The sequence below is a fragment of the Tauraco erythrolophus genome, chromosome 2 (genome assembly GCF_009769465.1).
Source record: "Tauraco erythrolophus isolate bTauEry1 chromosome 2, bTauEry1.pri, whole genome shotgun sequence".
Taxonomy (NCBI): Eukaryota; Metazoa; Chordata; class Aves; order Musophagiformes; family Musophagidae; genus Tauraco; species Tauraco erythrolophus.
In genome coordinates this window covers 87,767,455-87,780,055 of record NC_141466.1, presented here as the reverse complement: position 1 = coordinate 87,780,055, position 12,601 = coordinate 87,767,455, and the positions used below count along the sequence as shown (strand labels likewise).

At 41.8% G+C, this 12,601-nt stretch overlaps 1 protein-coding gene across 1 annotated transcript in view; it reads right to left on the bottom strand.

Moving 5' to 3' along the window:
- The window catches only part of TBCE (tubulin folding cofactor E), a 28,712-nt gene extending 16,784 nt beyond the window's left edge, over nucleotides 1–11,928 (bottom strand). Inside the window, exons 1-4 of the mRNA XM_086631579.1 lie at nucleotides 11,870–11,928; nucleotides 11,283–11,416; nucleotides 9,318–9,402; nucleotides 20–199 (exon numbers count right to left, since the gene is read on the bottom strand). Of these exons, the coding sequence (XP_086487705.1) occupies nucleotides 20–199; nucleotides 9,318–9,402; nucleotides 11,283–11,382 (365 nt within the window). The 5' untranslated portion in view covers nucleotides 11,383–11,416; nucleotides 11,870–11,928. The remainder of the gene's footprint in view (nucleotides 1–19; nucleotides 200–9,317; nucleotides 9,403–11,282; nucleotides 11,417–11,869) is intronic.
- Between the last annotated feature and the right edge of the window lie 673 nt (nucleotides 11,929–12,601).

Genomic DNA, 12,601 nt, shown 5'->3' with positions numbered 1-12,601 from the left:
TTTCCTATATAATACTTGCCTTTGTTGTTCTACAATAGAATCCATGCCAACAAATTCCACAGTCTTCTTTCCAAATACTAGTGTATTCTCTGTTGCATCTTGCTCATCATTCAATCCGTACCGGTCCTTTACTGCAGTAAGAAAATCTACTCCAAAATTTGCCTTGTTTGGCCGGATAAATGATCCTCCTCTAGGATGCCTGGAACAGAGTATCCAGGAAAAGGTGAAATATGAAAAGTTACATAAGAATAACTAGTTTCAAAAGCACTAATTATTACTTTTTTAAAATACTGGGAACCAAAGCAGTCAAAAGGCAATTCTACGGGCTAATTTTAGACACCACTGCTCCCACTCAATGACATCAGGTAAGACTTGCAAAGTATCTTTGACAGTATTTGACCCAACAAGTTCACATTGTGAGATACCATGGGAACTGAAGCACCAGATCTCCAAATGTATTTACATGTCAAAATTACAATGTCAGTGCCACTATCGGAAATAGCTGCTCTGTTGTTTGCAAACTCATCATGAACTCAATTTTTCCAGAAAATTAAGTTTCTACCTATGGACAGACACACAGTTACCTAAATCATACAACGAATGTGTCTGGAGTCTCACCATAGCCTAAGGCCCATAAGGATACTCAGAATAGTCACTGCCTCGTTATGTTTGACTTGAATAATTCACTTGTAACTCTAAGAGAACGCAGCCTTGTCCGTCCATCCACACAAATGACACAAGATGAAAATTTTACCACTTGGAACTCGTATACTAAACCAAACATTAAAAAAAGAATTCTAATACTAACTCAGTAACAATTTTGAAACTGAATATTCAACAGAATTATCCAGCTAATAGATGTTCAACATAGTCCTATGAAGTTTCTTGGGTTTTCTTAAGCACTGAAAAAACTTCATTGTACGACAATTTCTAGCCATGCAATTGCTTTGATGACTTCTATCAAAGTTCGGAAGGAAACACAGTATTTAGGAAGAACTGGCAGGGACAAGTTGTGGGAATAGTATCACAGAGCAGATGGAGGATCTGATAGGAGGATGAGTCAGAAAACAGCGAGAAGAAAATAGGTAGTTATGATTACCTGTCTGCCTTCCAGCTGAGAAGAGTATAGAGTTCGGTTGGAACGTACTCAGGAAGAAGAAATCACTTATGTAAATAAAACTCCTCTTTTGAAAACAGCGGGTAAACATCAAGTGGCTAATTAGCAAACTGCAACAGAAAGCACCAACTCTACAGACTTCAAATTTCTCTCAGACAAACAGTAAGTAGAGACTCTGAATCCTATGGACCTATGACAAGTAGTTGGAATAGCTTGAACACTGAGTATTCACATTTTTATTAAAAAATTAGCACTGGAAATTGCCTGTCCCAGTTTTATTCATTAGCATTTCTCATACTTCTTTAAGTACTCTCATATCCTAATGAAAAATCTGGATAAAACCAAGATATTATTTACTTTAAAACTATTTTCTTTCTAGTTTTCTAGTGACTAAGTTTAGAGTGCAATGACTACAAAACAAGCAGGAAGGCACACTCTTAAGAGAATGTAAATCCAGTATGTACCTCATGTATAGCAAGTATTTTCAGTTATCTACATTTTAAAAACAGTAACCTTTTTCTAAGTCTTTCCTTCCATTCCTTTGAAGTTCTTCGTAGCTTGCAAACATTTGGCTAGTTTATATCTTAAACTTCCTCAAATGTAAAAATGATGTGACTCTTTCTTGACACCACTTCTTAAAACAATAAACGACATTTTCACCATCTTAACTATAACATCTCTTATCTGCGAAGTATATCTCTCCTATTTTTGCATTTAATTAAGTCTAAGGTTCATAGATGGCACTTAGTGCAAGATTCTGCCTGAGGCCCTGGAAAAAAGCTTCTTGTACTCTCATCTATCTGTAATTCACTCTAGGTCCTGCTGTATGTTTATTCTGACATCTCCTGTCCTTTTTCCTATCACCTTGATTCTCCCCGTTTTGTCATTGCCATCCTTCTGCACTCAACAGTTCCGCTGCTTTTCTTCCTCTGCTCCCTTCTACCCTCTCACCAGAGCTAATCTGGACCCCACAGCTGGATTCCTTCTGTCATGCCATTTATCCCTGGCATAGCCAAGTCCTTTTGGTCTTTCCATCACCATACCCAATCCTAAAACCATTTCTGTCCTCTGAGGTCACCATTTCCATTGACATTTCCTTCCTCATTGTCTTTGTAGGAGCCAGTTCTATCCCTAGGAAAAAATTCAAAGGAAACTAGTCACCTTGGCCCTTGTCATTTGAAGCTACAAGAAAAGTATGGTGCATTTCTCTCTCAAGACCCTCCTATTTTTTGTTTTGATCACAGCTAGATCGTAGGGCTTCTCTCTCCTGTTTCTATCACTTCCAAGCGCTATGCATGCTATCTTATTTAATGTATACTCAAATCCATTCCACAGCCTAAGTTTCTTTTTCAGTTCCATTCTATTGATTTGATTTACTTTTCAAGAACTGTCACAAAGAAGGACAGAAAAGGAGACTTTGCAATAGGAACCTATTTTCAGGCAAAATGATTATGTGTTCAAGGAGAGCATTCACTTACCTGTAACTCACTTTCCTTAAAATACAGTGCCTGTATTAACTTTCACACTAAGGAAAGTAACTTGTGCAAGCCGTACATACAAAGCAAACAAATAATGTACAGCACCTGGACTCAGGAAAAGCACACCTATTAGCAATCGGTCTCCATAACTGGGAACCAAACAGGTAATCCTAATCCAAGGAGTCATCCAGCATGCATATCATGAGACGGAAGAACCTGCGGACTACTGATCAACCTGACTTAAGCTAAACATTCGGAAGTCGTGGCAGAAGATACGCCCCAATTTCCATAAGCAGAAAATCTGGAATATGTCCAAGCGGGGCCTTGACAACCAGCTGGCTCTGGTTAATAGTGACGCTTCTTACTGACTTTTAAAACGGAGAGGTTGACCCCAATCTCAGAAGTCAGCTTGTAGGACACTTTCTATTCCTGATTCAACGGCCTGAAGCAATACAGCCCCTCTGCTAGCATGCCCAGGGCACTTGAAAGATACTCATTAAAATTTAGATTAGCTATCAAGTCCCACTGGTTAACCATTTCACTGAATAAAGAGGAAATTTGTCATCATTCTTCTTAGCTAATGTAAAACAAAGTGGTGGACCTGCTCATGATTGCAGGTATATGATGGCTCTTCATGCACTAGAATAATGTCACTCATACACATAATGCTTCTCAGTATCCAAGGTATAGCTCAGTAACACATAAACTGTGTTCTGTCAGCAGTGACACACTTGAGCTGTCTGACTGCAGAAGCAAGCTTCCGAGTGAAGGAGATATCTCACCTTTATCAGCCTAGATAGTAAAGATAGATGGAAGGGCTTCTTTGCCCAGTTCTGGCTGTTTGCAGCAATTACCTCGTGGCAATTATCATCACGACTGGGGCATACACACTATAAAGTTCATAAGGTGTCATACATTATAGACAGTTGAACCCATGCAGCATGGCTTTCCTAGACAGGGTCTGAACAGATCTCTTCCTTTAAGGGGAAGGTGCTCAACAGATCAGACTTCTTTTAGAAGAACCTACACACTGTGGTAAAGAAAACCCTTTAAGTTTTAGAACAGGCTGTGGCAGCTGTGGCATCAAACAAGGCTTTTAAGTGACACCTAACACTAATCTGCTCTGGTGTATCAAATTCCTGACTGCACAGCAGAAGCTTTGCAAACATCAGCAAGTACTTGAAGTTCTTGCAAGTTTTCCTTAATCAGACATGAAAGCTGAGTCTGAGCTTTCACAAAACAAGGAAAGACAGACAGACATCTGCAGTTCCAGATGCTATCTTAAGGTTCTGCTGGTGCAGAGGACATTTGAATAGCTGTTAGTGACAACAGTTTAGTTTCAACACTGTACTGTTGACAGCAGAGAGCAGAAGTCTCTGATAGCACAGTGACACACAGTGAAACAATCAAAACTTCCTAATCGAGACCTTCTGAGGCTAAAAGGAATCTTGGGAATGCGTTCTCCCCTTACTAAATGGTAATCATGCTTTCTTCACAGACGCTAAAATATTGACATCCTCCTGTATTTGAAGAGTTTATTTGTGCTCTAAGTAGATGCTCCTGGAGGAGAATCTGTCATTCTTGAATGAGAGACAGTCTGATTTAATATAAATAGATCTTCTTTTGGGCAGGAACATAAATTCCACGCAAATAGTAACATTTGATTGGTCACAATACCCTGTCTGTCAATTTTATAAACATGTCTGTATGCAACTTACAAAATTCACTGAAGAAGGTAAAACTGAAAACATGTAACACCTTTGCCAAGATAACTTGGCATTTCAGGACTACACAAACATACAAAAGTCAAAGTTCCCACCAAAAGAAAACTTAAAGGGAGAAAAAAGGTCACAAAGATCTGAGAAGCAGTTGCAATTCTGCCACGCTGAAAACATCACAGAAGCAAGCTTTACTCACTTCCCTCTGCTCCTCTGGCTTGCTGTGAAAGCCAAAGTTGAGGAAATGGATTACAGTTTAGATATGGCAAATACTTCTAGAAACATTATCTGCCGAAACATCAGGATTCCTCTGGAAAGTGATCTGGGAAGAACAAAACATTCTTCAGCAGGAGGGACGCGTTCCTTTCAATTATGACTCAATGTACTCTGAATGTGTGATACAGCAGAACGTTACTCCCATCTTGTAAGGTAAGCAGAGAAGTATGTCACCTACTGCTGAGGAATCCACACATCTTCCCCAGCAAAACAGCAAGGATAAAAACAGCTGCTAAAATAGCAATGCCTGTGTAAACACTACATGTGAATGGAGTATCCAAAATTGACTAAGGGGAGGGCTAAGGAGGAAGATGACCCTTCTGACTTTTGGGGGGGGGGGGTGGGCAGGGGCAGATGAGGACTGAATTTGACAGGAAGCATAAGAGAAGCTTGAACATCTGTAACTGTGGGGAGAAAGAAGAAGGTACCAGGGCAGCAGTCAAAAGCTGGTTTGATGCCATCAAAAGTCACTCCACCAGCAGCGCATCTCTGCCTAGGCCAGAGCGAGCTGCGTCCTGGCCAGATGCCACGGTGAGCCTGTGCCCAGCAAGGACAGACATCGTGGGGAACAACGTATACGCCCCCACATCTCAGTGCACACGTGCCACCTCAGGGGTGCTTTCTACATGCACCTGAATAGACTGCTGGAAGCAGTGCAGGGACACAGAAGCCAGAGCACCCATGTCTCCTGCAGGAGGTGTGGAGGTGCATGCAGCTAAGGCATCTGCATTCCCAGGGGAGGTGCACGTGCGTGTAACTCACATCTCCCAGGGGAGCATATGCATATAACTGTCTGAATGGGTCTGTGGGACAAGAATTTATTTGAAAGCACGCTCATGTTTCAAAAGCTGTATATAGATTCTAACTCTATTTTAAGGCTTGATTACTCCTCATTTCTCTTGAAGGACTGTAGAACACAGCATATTTTAATTACATAATACACTACTGCAACTGACTGCTAAAATAATAGTTCTTCAGTTATTAGGAAACAAGAGTTTATTATCAGGAAAAAAATTTCACAAAAATGCCACTGAAGTATGCATTGCCATTTCCAGCTAATCCAGCTAATTTCCAGCACGTTGATGAATACGCTCATGATGTCAGCATATTTCGAAGTATGGCTGTTTCATTCTTTGGTTCTCATATTCTTAAGAAGTTTAATTAGCACCATTTAATATGACCCAGATAAATGTACTGCCATGAAATATAAAAGTTTAGGTCGTATTTCCAAAGCACTTACTACAAAGACCAGACCACATATATCTGTAAGCAGACCTACTGATTTACCCAAATAAGGACTACAAAGAAGATCCTCTGGTAATGAGAATCGCAAATTCAGTCTTGTTTTCCAAATATGATCTCATTTCGCAATGTCACTCTGAAAGATTTGATTTTTTTTAAAAAAATCATTATTTTCAAAATTACCTTAAAAAGAATTTTAAAAATGTCCTTTCATTGCATTTGTTTACAGCACAAGTTACACCATCAGCTGCTTCTGCCTATCAGAATTCAGGGAGCGAACACAGTAGGCTTGTAAGCAATGGATACTACTGATAAGTAATTTTATTTATTGTTATGTATGTATATATATTTGTATAAAGAAATATAATTTCTCCCCCTCTCCTGCAATGACTAGTAATAAAGAGGTGACAAAATAGGTTGTGAGTTGGTCTTTTTTAGCATCTTTTTGATAAAATAAGGTAACCATTTATTACTTAAGTTTGCCTACATCTTCACAATTGGTACACGAACTACAAACCAGTTTGCACACAGAAAGTTATGTCTGTGAGTGATGGTTGACTGCTAGAACTATTATTTATTCTATTAGACTACAGAAGGACTTTATCTGATTGGAACAAAGCAGAGTACAAAGAATAGGTATTGTAACAACATCATGTTTAAAGATCACTACATTTACATTTGTTATAGGTGTATGCAGCTTCACTCAAATAGTTGATTCTTACAACAAGAATTGAGATCACTGTCTAAGATCTCGTCTCTTGGGAGCACGCTAAACATTGCTAGAAAAGCAAGAGTCTATACACATTTATGTAAATATTATACACACAAACGTAAAGCACTCAAGTTTCTGAAAAACATCCACAACATGTTCAATCGCTCTTTCTGCCCAAAGAGACTTGGAATGGCCAGGCAATTACTTTTACTATTTCTCCTACAGCAGAATATAACTAGCTTCAACTTGGAAACTGCTTCAATTAAATTATAAGCACTTACAAAGTAACTTCTGCTAATACATTCATTCAAAAGACATGGTTATTCTAAGACCACAATTTCCAAATCTTTAGCTAAGAAAAATTCAGCAACATTGATTTTTTTTCTTGCATTAAGTGTGCTTATCCTCCTTAAGCCTTGCTTTATTATTATTAGATACAAGGGAAAAAATATCCAGTCCTCATAGGTGGGATTTTTTTTTTTAATTATTTATTTATTTTTCTAAAGAACAGATTTTGTTTTATCATTTCAAACTCTGATAATGAGGTCTCTAGGGCTTCCACCTTACACAAATGTAGAGTCAAGATACAGACTAAGAATTCTAATTTGCACTACTGAACGTGATCTACCCTTTCCCTGTTTATGCCTGGCTACAGGTAAGAGATAAGATAGTATTCCCAGAAAGGATTTCAAAATAGCTACTTTTAAATTCTGAATTATTTAATAGATAAATTCTTCTGCTGATTCAGTCCTATACCGAATGGCTCTACCTGTTCTCTTGAGAACAACTTTGATCTGAACTGATAATGAAGTATATTCTTTAACAAGCCCTGAACTGCTGTCAGGTCTCAATACAAATACAGCAGCCTCCTTTGCTACCTCAGGGAATTCCATTTGTCTCCAGAAGACCTTTTGGCAGATATGAAACTAGACCTACTTCTCCACAATATAGAAATAACAATTTTAATCTCTCTTTGTTTTTTCTCTTCTGTATGACATTTTACAACAACAGTTATAAGTCTCTTCCATATCATGTTCCTATATTCAGATAGGAGAAAGTGACAAGACTCATTGACTCAAAAATGGAAACGATCACAATTTTTACAAGCTGAAAACACATGCTCAAAGGTCAGCAAACATAGGCACTGTTACTACATGGTTTTAATTATTATTTGGAGGAAATTATCGTAAGAAATTTTCTCTGTTGAATCATCCACTGAGAGCAAAACAAAGTATATATACAAATACACCATGTCTGACTCTGGAAAAATCTTTGAACTAGTCAAAGCTAGTGAGACTCTGGAAAACTATCACTATGTACTTATCTTGTTCTTTCACACTCCTCCTCCTGCGATTAGCCAATATCAGAGGCAGGAAACTAAGCAAGAGAACTCTTTGGACTGACTTCATCCAGCTATTCTTGTAACTTTCATTCACATGCAAGTTAGAAGAAAAGATTATTTGCTTATCCTCTCATCGACGGTTTTAACTTTTTCAAGATAATTAACATGAGGAATTAATTTCAGAGAAAAGTCATCTTACATTTTTCAACAAACCAAAGCAAAAACACATCCAAAAGCAAGACCACAGACAACTTTTATTTTCTTTGTCACTTTCTTTCATATTTTCAAAAGCTGTCTATTAATTCTGAGTGCTTGCTGTCACAGGATTTAATTTATATTAGACTCATTTCACTTGAATGAGCACTTGAACAGTTAGGAACAAACTGTAATCAAACCACAGTTATTTACACTTATTACTAGCCCTGGAAAGCAGGAGGTGGAAAAAGACCAACAAATCTCTCCATTTCCTCTCATTACCATAAGACTGGCTGTATTTCAGTGGTCAAAACAAACATCCATGTAATGCCACATCCTTTCTCCAAAAGCTGCCAATAGAAAATGGTTGAGAAAAATACAACAACAGGGCAAGTATTTTAATGATACAGCCACAGAAAATTCTCTCATCCTTCACCACTTCAATGCTCAGGAACTTACTGAGGTAGCAGCCCTTAGTATTTAAGAGCCATTGATGATTTTTCTGCTATGAATTCGTCCAGTTATTTTTTTAACTCACAAACTTTTAGCTGCTGCAGTGTCCTCTGACAGAGACATAAACAGCTTGCTGCTGTTCACATCAACCCTAGAGTCCTCTATTCCCCAATTTCAAACATGTTAAGTACTTGAGTCTTTAAACTTACATGTAATGAATGTATATTACATACTTAAAAAAACCTACATAGCTGCACTGTGGTTTGCATGTATAACACGCAAAAGAACATACTTAGCAATTCCTCAGTGATACAAATATAATCCAAATCATTATCAGGAACTTGGTATTTTCCCTTAACAAGATATATGTAAGCCATCTTAAGTCCAAATCTAAACTATATTTGAGACAGTTAATATGGACCAATATTTCACTTCAGAATTACCTAAGGAAGGTAAGACAGACATGCCAATTTCCTTACTAAAGTAGAAGGTCTAAAACTACTAAAGGTAATATTAATAACATTCAAAAGACACATTTTATTACATACCTCTGAAAAATATGGCTTGTATTTTCTAAGTATTTACCATATTCTAATCCCTGTAACAGGATTAGTAACAACACAACAGCCTTTATGGCACAGCTAGTCACAGCATTCAGATTTATCATCTTTTTAATACCAGTTAACTGACAACAAAAGGGTTTGCCCTAAAAATTGCAAAAGCGCATTTTCCCAAGACCATCTTGTCAATACACACGACATGTCAACACTCTGAATCAACTCACCTGCACTTAAAATACTGTGTTCCTTCATAGGCACCATCATGCTTTCCTCTCTGAGGATCATCCCATTCCACGCCAAGCCAAATTCCTAAAAAATATGGTAGATACATTTTCAAATTTATGGCATCATAGTTATAGAAATCATGGTTGGAAGGAACCTCTGAAGTTCATCTAGTCTAAACTTCTTTCTCAAAGTAGAAGATTATCATCAGCACTAAAATCTCAAAGGAGAGAAATATTCCAACTCATCTGGACAGCCTATTTCAGTGCTGCATTACTTCTGTAGAGAAAAAGATTTTCCTGCTGTCCAGTCTGAACCTTTCCAGCCACAATTTGTGGCCATTGTCCCTTATTACATACTCTAATACTGGTAAGAAGAATATGGCTCTGTCATCTTTGTAACTGTCTGTCTAACAGCTGCAGGCAGCTATTAGACACCACTTAATTTTCTCTTCACCCCACTAACCAAGTTCAGATCCCTCAACCTCTCTTCACAACACACGTACATAGTCTATGCCCTTGACCACCTTGGCAGCCCTTCACTGGATCCTCTTGAGTTTATCCACATCCTTCTTGTATTGGGACAGTTCCAAACTAGACACATTATATTCCACGTGCAACTTTACCAAGAACCCCTGCCTCCAGAGGGGGATAATAGCTTCCTTTGAGTCACTGGCCATGTTCATCATTCTAAGGTAACCCAGTACAACACACATCTTGCTTGTGACATAAGCTCACTGCTCGCACATGAGCTTACATTCGTAGCAGTATACACCTTAACTCCCAAGACCTTTATGAGAGACCCTGTGGGTTGCTAGTCCTTCCCGGTCTGTACTGATACACAGGTTTACTTCACACTACATGTGGAAATTTATCCTTCTTGAATCTCTCAGACCCAAAACTAAACCTCATAAAGCTTGCTCTGGATTGCAATTCTACCTCTTGTCACATCAGCCAGTTGAGGATAAATGCTGTTCATTACCTGAGACACTGATGAATACATTAAACAATACAGAGCTCAGCATGTATCTCTCTAGCACTCACGCATTACCGGATATTGAGTCATTGATTACCACTTTTCCACTAAACAGCTCATTCATCTGGTTTGTATTTCTCAACCTCCAAATAAGATTCTTTACAGAGACACTGTTAAAAGACTTAAAGTCAAGGAATATTACATACCCTTTCTCCCTTTGTCTACATTTCCAGTCATATCATCACAGAAGGTAATTACGTTTGCCAAGCACAACTTGTTCTTTACGAGTACCAAGTATTCCCAACTACCATCTTGTCCTTAACAGGCTTGGAAGTGGACTCCAAGGGAACATGCTACATGATCTTTCCAGGACTGAAGTGAGGCTGATGAGTTTACAGTTCCCTAGTTGGTCATCCTTCTTGCCTCTTCTAGAACTGTATGCAAGGCTAGTCTCCTTCCAAGCATCAGCAATCTTCCCACCCTGTCACCACAATTTTTCAAAGATAACATATAGTGCGCTCACAATCAGACTGGTCAGGCCTTTCAGCAAGCTGGACTGAGTCTTATTTGTCACCATGAATTTGAATATGTTATCAAAAGAGCATCTAGTCTGTTGGGCTGCTGCTGCTGCCTGTCTCTCCCTTTCCCAGACTATGCCAGTACACAGAGATCAGGGAACAGACTGTTCATGAAAACTGATGGAAAGGGAAGGGACTAAGGTCTTTTCACTGTAAGAAAAAATTTAACCAATTTCAACCAAAAGTACTTCTTACACTCCTTTTGACAACTCTGACTTCTAAAAAAGCCCCAACAACCCATCTGGATTAGAAGTCGCCATATTTACACAAGAACAACGAGCTAAAAACAATTTGCAAATTGCCACATTTTACTTGACAGTTGCTTTTTTTTTTTTTTTTTAATTAAGAAGAAAAGAACTGGAATTTTTCAAGCAACCATTAAACGCAGAAGTTGCTTACCACTGTGAAGTTTACCTGCTGTAGGAGGAACACTGCCAACGTAGCGCACAGTCGCATAATCAGTGCCGCACACGACTCTCCGACCCAGCGCGTCAGGAGGCACCCGGGCAGTCATCCCGGGAAAACCGAAGCCTGAGCTGCTCACAGGCCTGCCGAGACAGAAGCAAGACGCTTAACTCACCTAAGTCACCGCTTTCCTAAGCCCTCGACCTCGAGTCGCTTTTTTACCGCCCGGACTCCCGAAGTCAAGGCTCGCCCTCCCAACGCCACTGCCCGCCGCTCCCGCCTGCCCCCGGCACTCCCACCGCCGCCGCGGGAGCGACCCCCGTCCCGGAGCCGCCTCCTTCGGCGGCGCGTACAAGCCACGGACCGCAAACCGCCCGCCGCCCTCCCGGCGGCGCTCTCCGCAGCGGGGATCGCGGAGGGCCCGCCCGCCGCGGAGCAGAGGGGCGCCTCCGCCACGGCACCGCCGGCGAGAGGCCGGGCAGCCGCTCCGCGCCCCGGGAGAGACCGCTACTGCGCGCGGCAGGTACGGCTATTGAAGGAAGCCACCCGCCTCCCGGCCGAGGCGAAGCAGCCGCAGGCGGGGGCAGTTAACGCACCGGGCGAGAGGAGCAGCCCCGGGCGGCGCCGGCACGCCAGCTCGCCCTCTTCGCACGAACCGCCGGCACCTCCACGCACAGCCCTTCGCATCGGCCCCTCTTCCGTCCTGCGCCGACTGGCAGCTGTTACCCCGCCCCATCTGGCCTTTCGGCGCGCTCCCATTGGCACCAAGGCCCCAGTACCGCCCTAGCTCGGCCGCTATTGGCCCATCTTCGACCCCGCTGAAGTCATCGCCTTCACGGGCAATCGACGTGAGGCGTCGCCGCCGTAGGGCTTTCTGGGTAGTGCAGTTCTCCGAGACGGCCACGCCGCGGGGACGCGCCGCCCCTGGACTACACCTCCCACGATGCTGTGAGGCGAGAAGCAGCACTCTGATTGGGCGAGCAGGGCGCGAGGCGCGGCGCCCAGCCTCAGGGCCGCTCGAGGCGGGGCTGGCGGGAGAAGCTGCGCCGTGCGGGGGGTGTCTCGGCCGTGACCGGCAGCCGCCCGGCGGTTGAGGGATCTCGCCTGCCCAGCGCGGAGCTCCGAGGCCGGGGGCCCTTGGCCAGCCCGGGAGCAGCCGCAGGTTTGCGGTGGGCTCGTCGGCAGGCAGGGAAGCGCCCCCCGGAAACCGCTGCCGCGTGAATGTTTTAAAGCAGCGCGTGGCGGACAAGCCGTACAACTGGCAGCCTGAAACCGAGCGAGATGCTGTTACCGCCGATTCAGCGCGTGGCTGGTTAATAACCGAAAGC